This window comes from Micromys minutus (genome assembly GCF_963924665.1).
Source record: "Micromys minutus genome assembly, chromosome: 24".
In the NCBI taxonomy this organism is placed as follows: domain Eukaryota; kingdom Metazoa; phylum Chordata; class Mammalia; order Rodentia; family Muridae; genus Micromys; species Micromys minutus.
Window position 1 is genome coordinate 39,972,874 of NC_137959.1, and position 17,726 is coordinate 39,990,599.

Genomic DNA, 17,726 nt, shown 5'->3' on the forward strand with positions numbered 1-17,726 from the left:
TTGACCAGAGCACACTATATACAGATATGAAATTCTCGAACAGTAAAAAACATGAAAAAACAAAACCCACTGTACTCGCTGGTTGTATGTGTCAGCTTGAGTTATCACAGAGAAAGGAGCCTCCATGGAGGAAATGCCTCCATGAGATCCAACTGTAAGGCATTTTCTCAACTAGTGATCAAGCATGGGAGGGCCCATTGTGGGTGGCACCATCCCTGGGCTGGTAGTTCTTGGGCTCTATAAGAAAGCAAGCTGAGCAAGCCAGGGGAATCAAGCCAGTAAGTAGGATCAGCTCCTGCTTCCTGACCTGCTTGGGTTCCAGTCCTGACTTCATCACCAAAGGAACAGCAGTGTGGAAGTGTGAGCTGAATAACCCCTTTCCTCCCCAACTTGCTTCTTGGTCATGATGTTTTGTGCAGGAATAGAAACCTTGACTAAGACACCCACTCTAATGAACTTTTTCAGGGTAGCTAAGACACTGTCTTTTGAGACCTGGGGTTTCTCTAAAGGTGGCCATCCTTATATGGGATGGTTTCTCTCAGGACCTTCCTCCCTGGATTTCACATTTAACCTAACATGCAAACCAGCTTATGTGGTGGGTTTCTTCCTTCCTTATCCACAGCATTGCTGATACATGAGGCAGACACCTTAGATCCTTCTAGATTCCCCAGGAGGTCACTGTTCCCTTGTTTCCCTGAGCAGTCATTTTTCAAGAGAAAGAAATTACTATCATTTTTTGTCATTTATATCAAATTACCGTCTTTTGATGTTTGGAAGCGCTGAACTGGGTCTTTTGAAAACTTGGACCATGCCATCCCTTCTTTCATGAAATCTCTCAGCCTCTGTAGCCATTTTTCTAACTCCCTGCTAGGTGCATTTCTCACCAGCCGATGCCTTAGGGGCTCCTGTGTGAAAATGCCGATTTCGGGGTCCACCACGGGTTCCTCTGATTCAGCTCAGGATGGTCTCTGGAATCAGCCTGTATTATGGCCAGCTCCCTGGGAGGACCTGGGTGGGGTTGAACAAAGGAGGTGGGTCCTCAGCTGCCAGTCTTACTGCTGAGGACCCAAACACCAGAGTTAAGAGTCTGGGTAAACGTTTAAAGCCTCCGATTCCTAGTTTGCAAACACTCCTTGACGGTTAACATATATGACAGGTGGCTTTAAAGCCAGCACCTGAGCTGCTGGACTCTTGATTCGCTCTATGCCTTTTCAGACTAGCCCAGCAGCCAGGGTTCCAGAGATGCTGCAGCCTCCTCCCATCAGGAAAAGCGAATCTTTGCAGTTCTGGTCTTAATGCCCTCATGGCATTAAGGAACCAGGGCCGGCTCTTTCCTGGACCGTCTTGCTCTTCCCCCGACCCTATCATCCTTTGGAAGATGGGGAAGGTGACCCACGGGATGCGGTCAGAGCTCCCGGCACATTGACTTTCTTTACGGGTAGGGAGACAATTCTCCTGAGATGAAATAGCTTGGAGATTGAAAAGAAAAACTCAACAAGGAAACATGGAGGTGGGTTAATAATGGGTGTCGCCATCCCGTTCTAACAAGGAGATAATCACGGCAAGGCTGTTCTCCCTTTCCTCGCAGGCTCCTGGTATATATTCATGAGAGGCAGGAGATAAAATGAATAGTCCTTTTGTGCAGGTGGCTTCCAGGGCCTCGAGAATAAACTTTGCTCATTGTTAGGATGGCTGCACTTAAGCTTTCAAACCGGCTGGGTCCGGCTCAGGAGGGGGACGAACTTACTGCACCCAGCTACCTTAATTTCCTTTTCTTTAATCCTTACAGTAATCCTGTGAGGTCCCCCTCTTTCTCTCTTTAGAAATAATTTTTAACTTTAAAAATCTGAGCGTGTTGGGCCCTGGAGATGTGAATTCATTCATTCAAGGTCATGGGCTGCCACTTACCCCTTGTTTTCCTTCTCTGTAGACTGTCCTTGAGGGTTCTCTTATTTCGAGTGGGCACTTAAAGCCCCTGGTGCAGACCTTCCTTCCTTCACTTCCCTTCTCCATGTGAAATAAACAAAACTCAAAATAATACAGTTTTCATGGTTGGTGAGACTGAGAAATAGCTTGGCTCTAGTCCATGAGTGGCTTCCCAGAGTTGGGCAGTAAGAAGAGGTGTGAGGGACCACGGGCAGAGCCTAGCTCAAGAGGCACACAGCATCAGTCAGTCCTGCCCTATAGCTGGACTCCACTGCTACCTGGCATTGTCCTGGGCCACCCTGGAATACCCCTAGGTCTAGTTTATTCCTCAAGTCCATTAACACTAAACTGTTCTCAGGTCATCCCCTAAGATGCACAGAATCTGTGTCTTAACAGATTTGAACACTTCCCGCATATGGATTGTTTCTAATCAAAGCCAAACTAACACTGAGTCCTGATTAGCGAGATGCGCATTGACATATCGGTGTGTTCATCTCGCTTAGATTTACAAAGATGTGATGAAAATCTTCTTTGTAAGAAAGGAGGGTAGGCAGGTTGCTCAGTAGTGTTGGCCACCCAGTCTGGTGACCTGAGTTGTACCGCTGGGACAAAGGTGTCGAAAGAAGAGGAATAATTCCTCAAATTGTCCTGACCTCCACATGGTGGCATGCACATGTCCCCATCCCAAATCAATAAAGATATAAAGAACTCACAGTAAATGTAGGCCATGGTATATAATTGTTCCTAACCCATGATCTTTTGGTTCTGAAAAAAGATAAATCGTAAAATGTCAGAAAATTATACCCTAGCCTTTCTTTGAGGGAGAATAGAGACTGAAAACAGTGCATGGGGCAACTTGTTTCCAAGATGCCCTGCCACAAGGAGTTGTCACTTTATCCCTCAAAAAAAAAAAAAAAAAGTCAACAGGATGATACATTGGTATAGAAACAATAACACCTTAAAAAATATCCAAAATGGGGAAGAAAAAAGGAAGGCTAAAGGTAGCTATGACCTTTTCCTTAACCTAAGCAACAGCTGAATAGGAGAGATTCAATAGGTGTTGTTTAAAGGTAAGGGGCTGATGAGATGGCTTGGCAGGGAAAGGTGCTTGCGGCCAAGCCGGACAACCTGGGTTCAGTCCTCACATGGTGGAAGGTGAGGATTGGCACCCTCACCTCGGTGCACATCCACACAAAATTTTAGTTTATAAAGGTAATAACAGTGCAGATATTCCCTAAGAGAATGAGCCAATACTTGGACGGTGTAAGGAAATGGGGAATCTCTAATCTGTGTATCACATATCCCGGAGGCTCATCAGATACCATGTAAATGAAAGCTCTCGGGACAAAGGGGCCGTTAGAAGGAATGACTGAGATGGAAGTTTATATGGAAGCGACGGGGGACCATGCACTAAACCTGTGCTTTTTATTTAAAAATAAACCTTATTGTAAAAATTCAAATAAGCATTGCACGCGGAAATGAAACAGACCTCTTAAGTCTCTATATCAAAAAGCCTTTATGAAGCTGCACCTTCTCACTGGATTTTCCACTTTCACTATTGAGTGTTTTTATGCACTTCGCCGCTGCCCAAACCAAAAAATTCAAAGGGCATAATTAGAACTAGAAAAACCATTAGCTTTATATTGTCTTTCCTACCTGCAGCCAGTCCTGGTTCATTACCTCATCTTGAGCATTTCTTGCTCTCTCCTCACCTTTCTATTGTATCTATCCATGTCCGTTTGTTTACAATGTATATGCATGTTATTGGCTATTTGGAAAAGAAACAAGTATCTGCTTAAAGTAGAAAGGCTGGTCACAGTGGCCTGCTGTAGGCCAGGGAGCAGCTATTCTGTTTTCTGTGGATTCCTTTATACAAGGCAGCTAATGGGCTGTTGAGATGGATTGCTACAAATGCTGTTTAATGGGGATGGGGGTGCAGACAGGCTCAAGTTCACCCTGCATCAATCCTAAATAAAAAGACACATTTTCCAGGTCTGCTGCACGTGGATCCTGATTGTAAATAGGAAATGGGCTCCAGAGAGAGTGATCAATACAGCCATAGACTGCCAAGGGATAGTCAGATAGGAAATCATTGACGATAAAGGCTACTCCCTAGCCCTGTGCTTTGTGAAGGCCCGAGAGGAGGCGCTGGGTTGAAGACTCATTAGTGTTCTGACTCTTTTGACTTTGAGTACTTAAGGAATTAAACCACAGTAGTACCGATCACTCTAATATCAATGAGGGGTAGTCTGTAGACTCTCACTTCTAAAAGGACATTTGTTGTGTGTAAATGTACGTGTGGGAGTTGTTTCTCTCCTATGAGTCTGAGGGTGTTGGGTGTAGCAGCAGTCCCCTTTATCTGATGAGCCATCTTGTCAGCCAAGTTGTCATTTCTTCTGAGCCAACCATTTCTAGTTGGCAGATGTTTAAACTGAAATATGTGGATGTGTTTGTCAGGAACGAAAGTCCCTCTATGACTTTAGGACAGGAACTTGGCACACTGACTTCTCTACCCTCTGAATGGGCATGCCATCTCCAGGATATCACAAGAAAGCCAAGAGCTGATGTTGATGGCCTGCCATTGGCTCTTCTCCTTCTGTCTCTGTTCCAGGATTTCGATCTGTCCCTCTGAAGAATGGGTACAGTGAGGACATCGAGCTGGCGTCCCTCCTGGTTTTCTGTGAGATGCGGCCAGTCCTGGTGAGTGGCAGGTACTGACAAGTTGGCCAGGGGTGGGAATATAATGGAAGTGCTCCGGAATAATGAGCTGAAACTCTCCCAGGACCAGTCAAGGTTCTGGGCTTTCCCCCCTCAGCATCCCTTCTCCATGATTGCTGTAGGATTCTGGAGTGGGTTGGACAGTCTGCAGGGAGAGAGGTCCTGGGAAGAGGTTCCTTGTGGTTACTTGTCGCTAACAGCCTGGGCAGATGATGCTTTTCCAGACAAGCTCATCCTCTCTGGATGTGTTTCCTTCTCATTTGTTGTCCTTGGGTCATAGCTTCCAATTCTTTATGTACCAATCAGAATTAACTTGGGGGCAGGGTCCCAGGGCTATGTGTAGACTCTAGGTCTTGGGGATCTGCACTTTGCATTATAATAGAGAATAAAAGACAGAACCTCAACAGGAAGTCTTTGATGATGATTGAGCAAAACCTGATCTTCAAATACAGCAGAATGTCATTAAGAGGCTTATGGCTACCCTACAGTAGTATTTGGTCCCTCCCCTTACCTCACCACCCACAAGGTCCTTGGCCTATCCAGTGTCCAGTTTTTGGCCACCCAAGCAGTGTTGGGGACATGGAGTGAGCCTTAAATCAGATATCGGTTGGGCTGGAGAGGTGGCTCGGCGGTTAAGAGTACTGACTGCTCTTCCAGAGGTCCTGAGTTCAAATCCCAGCAACCACATGGTGGCTCACAACCATCTGTAATGAGATCTGATGCCCTCTTCTGGTCTGTCTTAAGACAGCTACAATGTACTCATATATAATAAATAAATAAACCTTAAAAAAAATCAGATATTGGTTGGTTACACCCATAAGCTTTGTGCCACTATTGCATACAGCATCTTGCAGGCTGGTCATCATTATATACCAAAGACTTTGAAGCTGGGTTGGTCTTTACCCTTCTCCTTTGGTAACATTCAGAGTGCCTTCAGGTATCATGGGCACTAGTCCATAGGAGCAAAGGCTCTAGGTAGGCACTGGTCCACTTGTTCACGCTCAGTGAATTGTGCAGGTGTAGTTTTCAGCAACAGAGCCTTACCATCTCTTTGTGAAGAGCAACCGATAGCCCTGGCAATAGCCTTGGTTGTTGGCAGGCTCCCATGGGGTATCTTTGGCCAACTCTTGGAGTAGATGTAACCCATTCTTGGCACTGGAAGTGTCATTTGGTGATGAGAGATGTCCAGATGGGCTTCCGTCTTCCACATCATTTGGCAATTTCATTCAGATTGACTTCATACATGTATATATTTTTGGGAACTTCTACTGTAGTTAACTATGCAACCCCTCCATGGCCCTTAGATTCAGCCCTCCCCATATTCCCTCTGTTACCTCCTTCCCCCCCTGTCTGTTCCTTCTGCTCCTGTCCCCCCATCTGTAACTATTCTATTTCCCCTTCCTAGGGAGATCCATCTCTCCCCACCCCCACCTTACTGTCTACGTAACCTCTGTGGCTCTACATATTACAACCCAGCAAAGACTTAATAGCTCATACCACATATAAAATATGTACTATATTTGCCTGAGTCTAGACCTCACTCAGGATGATTTTTTTTTCTAGCTCTGTCCATTTACCTGCCAATTTTACCATTTCGTTTTTTAAAAATGGCCGAGTAGCATTGCATTGTGTAAAATGTTCTACATTTTCTTTATCCGTTCACCCGTTGATGGACATTTAGGCTGTTTTCAATTTCTATCTATTATGAAGTAGCATTGAACACAACTGAGCAAGCGCTCTTTCTGCAGTGCCTGGCATGCAGATAATTCATTTTTCCATGACCCTTCATTCCTCTACCAAACCCTGAGAGAGCTTGCCACGAGCCAGGGAATTCTATGGCCACCCCGTTTCCCTTTGGGAAACTGAAGCAAACCATGGCCGTGGGCCCCGGTGTGTTGCGTGTTTGAGGATGTGCTTGCTGTCGGACCTCATTGTGTTTTCTGGTAGGAAACTGTTGGTCTGTGATGTTCTTTTGGCTATGAGAATTAACATGTGGTCGGTTTGATGGTCAGTTCCTGGAATGTAGCTGAGAGCTTGCAAATGGGGCAGGACTGGGGCGCACCTTTAACGGCCGTTGTGGTAGTTCAGGAAGTAAAAGCTGCTGAACTTACAGTCAGGCATGGTGGTGCGCACCCTCAGCCCCAGCACACGGGAGGCAGGGGTAGGCATATCTCTGAGAGTTCCAGGTCAGTCTGGTCTATATAGCGAGTTCCAGACCAGTCAGGGCTTGAATGAATGAATCTACCCTGAGCTTGACTCCTAGGTAAGAATACTTAGCTTCAGAGTATGGTGGTTTCCCGGGCATTCAGGAAACACCAGGGTGAAAGAAGACACAAAAATAAGGGAACCGAGGCAGGAGGCCAAGAGTGATAGTTGATAGTTGGCCAATGACCCAGTCGGCCAAGGGTACCACTGCTCTCTCATCTAAGATAGCCCCAGGATGAGGACATTCTCTCTGAAGGGGACAGATAATAGAATAGTTTCCATCTTGGAAATAAGTTTAAATATTAAACTAGAAAAATACAGTTTTCACTTAAACGGAATGCCCCCTCCAGCCAACTCCATGTTCTCGTGTGGTAGAAAGGCCCGGGCAGGAACATTTTTGTTAAGTGCCTTGTACTGTGGCTGAGTGAGCAAAATGCGTAAGCCCTCACGGACCTCAAAGTGCTCCTCTTCAGAATGGATCATGTACAAGCCAGCATATCAGGAATAAGACCAAGATGCTTAATAAATCTATTAGGGTAAAATTCCTTCTGGTACGATGGCTTACCACTCCCCCTGCCCCGTCCCCCAGGTCTGGGGGGATGGATCGGCAGGTAACGTGCCCACAGGCAATAGGACCTGAATTCTGATCCTTGACACTCAAGTGAAAGCCAGGCATAGCGGTGCTGATCGGTAGTGGCAGGGCAGGAGCTGCAGAACACATACTAGGCAACCAGTAAAACCCAGGTCTGTGAGACACCCTGTCTCACATATAAAGTGGGACGTGACCAAGAGACACATCCAACATTGTCCCCCGGCTTCCACACATACGTGTGCATACACAGCAATATGCAAATGTGCATGCATGTACACACACACACACACACACACACACACACACACACACACACACACACCTTCAGTACAGATCACATTCAGAGGTTAAAGAGAAATCGGTATTGAGTTCATTTGCTTTCTTCACTTCCTGTGTGTGTACTAATTTCACACCTACCTCAGAGCCCTGGACTTCGGTACTCAGATCTGGCACCAGGATGTTCTTTGTAGATGTTCAGTAGCATCTACATTTTGTCCACTAGATGGCGGCAGCCCCTACCTCATACACCAGTACCAACTCTCCGGCCATTGGCCCTCTTTCTTTGAGAACCACTGCTCTAAAATGAGATTTGAAGCACCTTTCTAAATTAGATTCTGCCATTAAGTAGATTGGCCCTAAGCTCAGTATTCCTCCAACACTTAGATGGGACCATCAACCCCTCTCCCTTCACTTATGCCTGAAGTATTCGCTTAGCCTCCGTTCCCAGATATGGAATCTAGCAGGTAGACCCGCGAACCTAAACCTTGGGGACGAGGAAGCTGGAAGAGGCTTTGCTGACTCAGACTCCCTGCCTCTCAGCCCACCGAAGCGTGCCGGCTTCTTCCTCTGTTGCCTGGGGGCCGGAGAAGCTTTGCTGCCCCTCTGTGCCCATAAAGTCCATCTGCAGGCAGTTCAGGGGGAAAACCAGGCAGCCAACGCGGCTGCAGAAGACAGTCGGACAGCACTTTGCAAAGCTGTTGCAAACACCCTAAAACCATAACTAAATCATTAGGAATCACTGGTAGAAGAAGAAATGAATACATTTGAAAGAAAATGGTGCTCAGCTAGGCTTGCGTTCCTTGACGAGGGATGTCTGATATGTTGGGGACCGCTGCTGTTGGGGTGAGGGGGACTAGGGGCCGGAAGGAGGTTCTGAATGGAAAGTCCCCTCTTGCAGGTCTGCTCTTTAAGAGGAAGCCTCTGAGTCTGTGCAGATTTCATCTCAGTGGTTGGCTCCTGAGCCTATTTAATTGTACATCTGTCACCTGGCCCTGTACTACCTCCAGCTTCCACTTGGCATTTCTGTCCTCGCCGGGATGAAGGCCTCTCTGAGGCTGTGCGGGTCACACGTGCAGTGAGCTAGGCTTCCCCTGATGTCTAGGGGTCCAGTCTTGCTGTGTTTCTCACTATAACCTCTGAGTGCAAGACTTTTCTGAACAAGGGACTGACCCATCGAGAGCACTGATGGACTTTTCTTAGGAGGTGTTTGTTGAAATAAAGCTTAATGTGGCGGAAATCTGTCAATAAATAATTCAAATCTCTTCCGAGATGGCCATTTACATGTCACCGTTTCTTTATGGACCCCTTGGTTCCTTACCGTGTTTGCTCTATATGTGTTTTTAAGGAGTATTTTAGCACTAGAATATTGCTTGCTATATTTAATTTGGGGAGCAGGGTAAAGGAAGGAAGGAGGTTTAAAAAAATAAAACACAACAATCTGCTTGTAGCTCGTTGTCTCCTCTGCCTTGCTTTCTTCCCTTTTTTCTACACTCAGTATTTGTGAAGTTGGACTCACGCGTGTGCCCTTTCCCCCTCTGCAGATGGCTTAAAGGAGCTCTTCTCTGGCGTGTGATTTTCAAAGCCCTCCACCCTCTGTTTCGTTAGCTATTAGGTCCCTGAGTCACTCAGTCCCTCTTCTGCCAACAGGCGCTTTAGTTGGTGGCAGGATTTTTTTTTTTTTCCTTTGTTGACTTTGTAAATAGTAGAGGTCTTCACATAACTTTTTTTTTTTTTTTTTTGATTAAAAATATTCCCTTTGGGCTAGATATTTGGCAGTGGAATGACAAGACAAAGAATAAGAATGTGCTATGTTAAAAGTGGGGGGCAGCAGTTTTCAACCTGAGTCACAACCTCTTTAGGGTCAAATATCAAAACAGAAATAATTTTATGCTGGGGGGGGGGTCACCACAATATGAGGAACTGGATTGAAGGATTGAGGCTTTAGGAAGGTTGAGAACTGTTTAGGTGGAATGTTCTCTGAAGGTCAGGGCTGGGTTTTAGGTTAGTCTAAGGGAAGGGGTCTCCGACCAGATGACCTGCTTTTGGGGAACAGAACAGAGTGTGGAAACTTACACACACCCTGACCAGCGTCAGGGGGCTAGCTGGTGGTACCTGGCAGAGATATTTAGAAAACCGGCTTCCCTGATAGGTTGGGTTGGAATATGCTCTGCTCTGGGCTGGTAGGAGAAAGGAACAAGAGGGAGTGAAGATCCTTGGGAAGCCAGCTTGTTGGCTTTCCAGCTGAAGGCATAGCCCAACAGAAGTGTTCCTTCTTTGGAGAAAAGCTACACTACGTTGGTAGCTTTGAAAATCATAAACCGACAGAGGAATAAAAACACCGAGAGCCACCCGTGAGGTAGGGAAAGGGCCTACATATAAATCCAGAGTCCCGGAGAACCAAGCATTGAGCTGGTCTGGAGGTTTTCGAGATTGAGAATGGTTTTTCTTTTACTGGTGTGTGTGTGTGTGTGGGGGCATGGAGACACATTCAAACCCTCCTGTGCCTTACTAGCTAAGAGTTTGGCCATGTTGGCTCCAGAGATACTGCTGTTCCTGCTCCCCCAGATCCATGGACAGGATATAGATACCAATCAGACAAAGCCCCAAATTGTAATAAAACACACACACCACACCAAAAAACAAAACCCTAGCACACCCAAAGGAAGAAAGGCCCACTGGGCAGAGTGGACAGTGAGCTGTGAAGCCAAATGACGCAAGTCACAGGCACTGTGGGGGCCACCTAGTGGAGCCTGGGAAGGGATCTGGAACTGGAAACAGAAAAGTGAACTCTGACCTCATAAGATGAAAATCTCCGAGTTCGAAATCAGCCTGGTCTACAGACAGTCAGGGCTATATACAAAGAAATCCTGACTCGAAATAAAATAAATCAAAGAAAATTTCAATTTAAAGAAAGGTGCCTATGCTTAAGACTGAAGTACTTTAGAAACTAGACCACCACCATTAGAGAGGGAAATTGTTGAGGAAGTGACGGGCTGGGCCACTCTTCAGGTGGTTAGCAGAGGGACAGTCCCTAAAGGTTCATTCATTTGATTCAATGGGACAAATAGAAAATGGCCGATACACCCAAACATGTTTGAGTGTGTATAAGGTAAAGTCTACTATTAGCCCTGGAAACTGGAGGGCAGGGATATCCCAGCTGCAGACTGGCAAGGGGAGTGAATAGGGTGACCAGTCATCCACCTGTCAGGACAACAGGACAATACAGATGCCCTCACGGGGTCAGGGAGATGCTACTGTACACATTCATTCATGGGGCTGGAGAGATGGCTCCCTTGGTAAGGTTGCCTTTGGGTTCCAGTACCCACATAAAAGCCAGGCTACATGGAACACATCTGTAACTCCAGTGCCCTCTGGGAAAAGTGGGAGAGCAGGCTGATCCTTGGAGCTCACTGGCTAGGTAGACTGGTTAGGCTCCAGGGGGTCTGTGATAAGCATCATCTTAAAAGTAAGGTGAAAAATAAAAAAAAAAATCCTGCAATCCAAAACTAAAAACAACACACACACACACACACAACCAGGTATAAATAAGCAGCCTAAAGGTTCTCACCTCTGATGACAAGGACAGGGCTGAAAGTGCCCTGCAGAGGGAGACTTTATTCTTTACATAAAGGGGAATCTTGAAACGCATGTGTCATATGAGAGTAGTAGGGGGGAAATCACCACCAGAGCCTTCACCATGAGGGTAAACAGAGGAACAGCTCAGGGTGGGAGTTGGTGTGTGTCGCATGCGCGGTGACGTGGACGAGCACCTCCATCTAACTGGGCGTCTAGCTGGGCCCTGATAGGGGAAGGAATTCAACGGTCTAGGGTTTTCAAAAAAGCCTAAGAACAAATTACGAAAGGCAGGAATTGGACCACTGGGAATGGATGGGAGAGTCCTGGGGAAAAGCAATAACGTAAAACTAAAGGTGGCCAGGCAGGGTGGGCCATGCCAGGCGTCCCAGCTACTCGGCAGGCCGAGGCAGGATTGTCTGAACCTGTAAGTTTGAATAAGGAAACTCAGAGAAATACAAGATAGTATAAAGCATCGAGGAATGGTATAGAGCGACAGAGAAGGCTTAGTTTACAGAGGATGTGACAGGGGAAAGCTTGAGAAGTAAAAACTAATTCAGACTCAGGATACAGACAATTCTTTGAGCCCGCTGAGGTGCTCAGTGGGTAAAGATGCTGGTTTTGCAGACTGACTACCTGAGTTCAATTCCCCAGGTCCCACAGGGTGGAAGTAGGAAGCTGACCCTTCTAAGCTGTTCTGACCTCCGTGCTGGCGCTGTGGCACATCTCCTGCCCCCAAGTCAATAAATATACAACTATACAAATATGGTTTTATAGACCGGGCAAGCCAGTCCACACAAAAATAAGCCCACACACAGTACTTTGACTTCAGAAATAAACCTTTGCATTTTGCAAATAGATAAAAAAAAAAAAATCTCTCCAACACTTTGTCTGGGGAACTTAATGAACTCGATGGTGTCCCGGGTCAGAAAGCAACCTTCCTGTACCATTAAACGTGGTGACCTCCCCGAGTCATTATTTTCCTGTGATACCATAAAGTTGGACATGTTTTGAGAATGCTTGGCATTTGAGAAAAAGAACCCCAAGGGCTGGAGAGATGGCTCAACAGTTAAGAGCACTGGCTGCTCTTGCACAGAGGACCTAGGTTTGGTCTCCAGTACTCACAGGACAGTTCACAACTGCCTGGGACTCCAGTTCTAGGGGATCCATGCTTCTATGACTTACATGGGCAGCAGACATGTGCACACAAAATACTTATACAATAAAAATGTTCTAAAGAAGTCAAATTTACTTGAAACTCACTAATAAAATATATGTCACACCTATGCTGGCAAACCTTACTTTCCTATACTTTGTGTGTGTTGACAATTTTGCAAACGGAAGCCTGGGGCAACCTTGCATGGAGCCCTTCATGCAGGCATGCCTTAGCAGCTCCTGATAGCTTTGTGTGGCCCTGCTCCATTGGAATCTGATTCAGATTTTCAGCATGTGGTAGATTATAGCCGCCGTGGAATTCTGTGACCTCTGATCTTACTGTTGTGTTTGTGGGGTGCTGTAGGCTGCACCCATGTGAGACACTGAAATTGGTAAATGTGTATGTTCTGGCTTCTCTATGGTTTGGTCCGTAGCCTTCACCAATCCTCCCCTAGCTTCCTTATCCCCTGAGACACCCTTAAGGGCACCAGTAAATAAAATGTCCCAGGGACAGGAAGAGTCACATGTCTGTCACATTTGATCAAAGCTAGAATAGGTTCAGCCCAGGAAGGGGTGGTATCAGGAGCAGAGACAGGGCAGAAGCCAGGCCTTGTAATCAGTCAAGCTGTGAATACTCGGGAAGGGCTCGTGGGGGTGGGGTGGGGGAAGATACTCTTAGAAGCACTGACTAGGAGACCTCCTATTTCAATGTGGAGAAAGCACCAGCCTTCTGGCTAGATGATCAAGGCAGCCACCACATTCACTTAATGCAGTCCTGACTCCCCACAGTTCTGCAAGAAAACTACAGGGGAAAAAAAAAAACAGTCTGTAGGGAGGCTTGAAACCTTTAAGGAAAGAATCCACTCCGGAGCATCACATGGGTGAGGAAGCAGAGGGTGCTGATGCAGGGGTGCCAGCCGTGTCACCGGTCATGTGACCGCAGATGAAGGTGCAGCACAGTCTCAGAGAAGATGAAATACTCTCCTCTTGGAAGCGATGGTGGATTCTGCAGCTAGAGAGAGATGTCAGCGCTAAGCTTCAGAAGACAGCCTGTCTTGGTTAGGGGCTAATGTAGCTGCTGGCTATATGTGAAGAGCTAGTTTACCGTTCTAAAAACCCTGGGCCCCCCGAGGATTATCTTAAATCCACTCCACACTCCGAAAGCCTGGGTGACAGCACATCCATTCATGACAAGATTTACTGAAGCATTTAAGCCCCGCCATTGAGACCTCAAGAGAAAGATTCCCCGTTCCTAGTATTGCTGTGTGTTGATGGTGTGCTGGTCACCCAGGGGCCCAGTGGAGATGGATGGAGAGATTCATGGTCTTCCTGCCTGTAGATGTAAGATGCTTTTTGCTGCCCACACATCAAGGAGTAATGTTGACTTCTGAGGCTTATTATTTAGGAAATGCATTTCCTAAAGCTGAGGCTGCCATGGTTATTCTTCCTGTGGAGAACCTTCTGGAAAGGATTTGCTTTTTCTAGAAGCCGTTTAGAATATCAGCGGTTCTTGAGAGGTCAAAAGAAAGCAGCCCCATAATAAGTTGATTCCCATTCCTGTGGATGGCTGGTGGAAGAACTGTAGATGGGCTACGGTGGGAAGCTGAGCCAGAAGACCTGATCTCAGCAAAACACTACACAGCAGCGGTTCTTAACCTTCCTAATGCTGTGACCCTTTAATACAGTTCCTCATGGTAAGGCGACCCCCCCCCAACCATACAATTATTTTTGTTGCTACCTCATAACAGTCATTTTGCTACGAATTGTCATGTCTCTGTCTTCCGATGGTCTCAGGTGACCTCTGTGAAAGGGTTGTTTGACCCCGGAAGGGGTTACAACTCAGATTGAGGAACACTGCACTAGAGTTAAATGGTACCATTGCTATAGAGGAGCTGTGTATGGATGAGCCAAGAGAGAGCATCTCTGGAAAAGATGCTGTGTACATTAGTGAGTAGAGAGGCAGCGGCTGGGGGTCAATGGGAGAGGCTCCAGCTTTATGGAAGTTACACACTGTATCAGAGGCACCTGGTCCTCATCCAGCCCACACTTGTAGCTATCCAGACAAGTTTAACAGAAGACAACTGAAATTATGTATCTGTCTATGTGCATGTGAGAGCAGGTGCTAGAAGATGCTGGAGCCCCTCGAGTGGACTTACAGGTGGCTGGGAATTGCCCGGATGTGGGTGTTTGGGAATGAACTCTGGTCCCTGCAGAATCACCAAGAACGTTTGGTGCCTGGGCCTTCACTCCAGCTCCCTCCTTGGTTTTTGAGTCAGTTTCTGTCACTGGCACAGAGCTTACTAATTAGGGTAGGCTGGCTGGCCACTGAGCCCTAAGGATCCACCTGTCTTTGCCTCCCCAGAGCAGACACTGTTTGCATCACTCTGTTAGGGTTTTTACGTGGGTGCTGGGGAGCATCTTCATGCTCACAACCCAAGCTCTTATGGACCAAGCATCTCCCAACTCTACTCTAAGTCCCTTGAGTGATACTGTCTGCCCTCACCACCCCTGTCCTCACCCTGTGCCGCCTGTGGACATATGTCTGCATAGACATCCACAAACGTAGGTAAAAGCCAGAAGTTGATCTGACCTAGTGATGGGCAGATTCAGAAAAGCTCTTGTGTTTCAGGCTTTCATAGTAAAGCCACACTGGGAAGACCAAGGGCTGTAGCAGCTGCTAGTTTTTTGCTGTAGGCAATGATGGTAAAGCAGAGACTGGGGTCAATAGGAGAGACTCCAACATTGGAAGGAAGTTCTACTGTGTAGCAAAGGTCACCTCTGCTTAATTAGGCCCTGGCTTCCAGGAGCCACCCCAGTTGCAAAACCTCCGCCCTGCATTCCTATTGGAGACTTGAGATGGGTCTCCCATCCTGGCTTGGAAGCTGTCACTCACAAGGTTGTTTTCCCCCACGCCCGCCCCCAGGAGTGTGAAGAAGAACTCTATTCCTCCTGTCGCCAACTTCGGAGGCGGCAGGAAGAGCTCAACAACCAGCTCTTCCTGTACGACACACACCAGAACCTTCGAGGAGCCAACCGTGATGCCCTGGTGAAGGAGTTCAATGTTAACGAGAATCAGCTGCAGTTGTACCAGGAGAAATGTAACCGGAGGTAGGTGCAGTCATAACCCTCAACCCCTCCACGCCCCCTCCAACCCCCCAAAGTCCTAGAGCTTCTAGGAGTGACCTCGGTGCCTGGGGCTGCCTAACACCTCAAGCACCCTCACGTAGAATAGTTTCCTCCATGAACATTTCGGTCTAATCATGAGAATAAATGGAGAACACCAACTGTTCACTGCGGCTGTGCCGGGAGTCTCGTGCCTGGCGAGGCGAGCGCTCTACTTACTGTCAAGCTACACTGACTATAAACTTTGAAGCTGTCCTTATTGAGTGGTCAGCTGTAGGCTAAGTGGTTCAGATCGGAGATGAATTCTCCCTATGGGAAGTTTCTGGTTATGCCCCATACATGGGGTGGGTGGGAGAGGCGGCCAGCGGTACTCTGTGTGTGTTTCTGACCAAGCATCAGATGAACTAACCTTCAAAGCATGAGCTCACACCAGGTGTGTTCTCACTGGATCCTTAGAAGGGTCGCCATTACCTTGTTTACCGAGGAGGAAGTGGGCATTCCCCAAGCCCAGAGCCTCTTCCCTTCACCCACAAGTGACCTGCTAGGGTGGGAATTACCCACTGACAGGGGCTCAACCTCTTCTTTCAGGCTGAGAGAGAAGAGAGTGAGCAACAGCAGGTTCTACTCCTAGAAGCTGTGTGTGCACATGCGTGCTGTGTTCACACGTGCCTCTGGGTTCCGGAGAGCCTTATAATCAGCTCCCAGGAAGAGATTCATCTGTGACATTCATCGTCCTCTCTCTGAGCCGCTCACCGTGGAGATGACATTTCTGAAGACGCCCCTGTGGGCAGGAGGAATTGAGACCTTCCTGCTATTTTTCCACCTTGGACAACTTTCTTAACTTATACTCCTGATAGAGGATCCCCAAATCGTGTGCCTCCAGTGTGTCCCCCACTGTTCTCAGCCTCGTTGAATAAAGACGACAGTTTCATGCCATTAAGCATTCTGTCCCTGCTCTGTACAGTAGACAGGAATTCCTCTCTGGTGAACAAGATTCTGCCAGTCACCTAGGCAGCTGACTTCTATGGAAGGTGAGCTGAGATATGGGGAACTAATTCTTTAGATTCCAGAAAGGATTTTAGCTCAGAGGCAAATGATTCTACAGCGAAGGCCATTGTATTCCACAGGACCCCAAAGGCTGGTCAGTCTCTGTTAATTACCACTGGTATAGCAATTGGCTAGACAGATCTACATGGAATTTGCAGAAATGGGGGATGGGGTCTGCTCTTAGGACATTTTTTTTTTGTCTCATGGCTAGTGGTATTGGGGTACTGGGGTGCTGGGTTCTTTTCATCTCCTTGTTGCCCCGACTCATCACATTCTCTTGAGTCTGGCTGCTGCCAAAGTCCTGGAGCCACAGCCAACAGCATCATTGCCGGTTAAAGAGAAAGCTGAAGGGCAGGTTTATAGGAAAATTTCTCTGGATTATCCAACATTCGGGTGCATCAGGTTAAACTCTGATGGTACTGATGTCAGAGTGTTACAGCAAACCTGCAGCTATTCCAGAGAGGCAGGTACGCCTGTGAGACAACATTCAACACTTGCGGGATTTCACAGGGTGTGTGTGTGTGTGTGTAGTGGTGCTGGGGGATTGAACTCAGGTTCTCATGTTTCCACCCAGCTTAGTCTCCAGCTTTATAAAACTGTGAGAGGAGAAGGCAGACAAACAGCAAACTCAGAGCTTCTCCGTGAGTGGACTTGGGAGAGCAGGTGTGGCTGTGCACAGCTGACCTCTGGCCGTGGGTGGAGGAGAAGCCAGCACGCAGAGTGAAATCTGGAGTCAGAAACCCTCTGGGGTCTCTCCCCTCTGGGTGAGATCCAAAATGGTGGGCTTAATGTATGGGTTAGTGGAGAAAAGGTTAAAAACTAGCTCTCTCTGACCAAAGGCTCCTGTCCTTCATTTTCCAAACGTTTTCCAAGCACAGTTACTTCGTAGATTAACTCCCAAGCTAACGCTTCTGACCTTGGAAGAAAGCCGTTTGCTACTGGGTTCAGGGGCCCTCCATCATCAGCCCCTAGGAGGAGGCTCATCTTGTAAATCCTCTTATTCCAACTTTGTATTTCATTTGGTAACTGACAAGGAAGGAAAGGAACCCCCTTTTAGCCGAGTAGAAAGCAAAGCATATGACTTGGGTGAAAGCCTGGACGAAGGCTG

At 47.2% G+C, this 17,726-nt stretch overlaps 1 protein-coding gene across 1 annotated transcript in view; it reads left to right on the forward strand.

The window, feature by feature from the left end:
- The window catches only part of PLCG2 (phospholipase C gamma 2), a 122,121-nt gene extending 105,665 nt beyond the window's left edge, over positions 1–16,456 (forward strand). Inside the window, exons 31-33 of the mRNA XM_080937216.1 lie at positions 4,538–4,626; positions 15,372–15,556; positions 16,160–16,456. Coding sequence (XP_080793342.1) covers positions 4,538–4,626; positions 15,372–15,556; positions 16,160–16,202 — 317 coding nt within the window. The 3' untranslated portion in view covers positions 16,203–16,456. The remainder of the gene's footprint in view (positions 1–4,537; positions 4,627–15,371; positions 15,557–16,159) is intronic.
- The last annotated feature ends 1,270 nt before the right edge of the window (positions 16,457–17,726 follow it).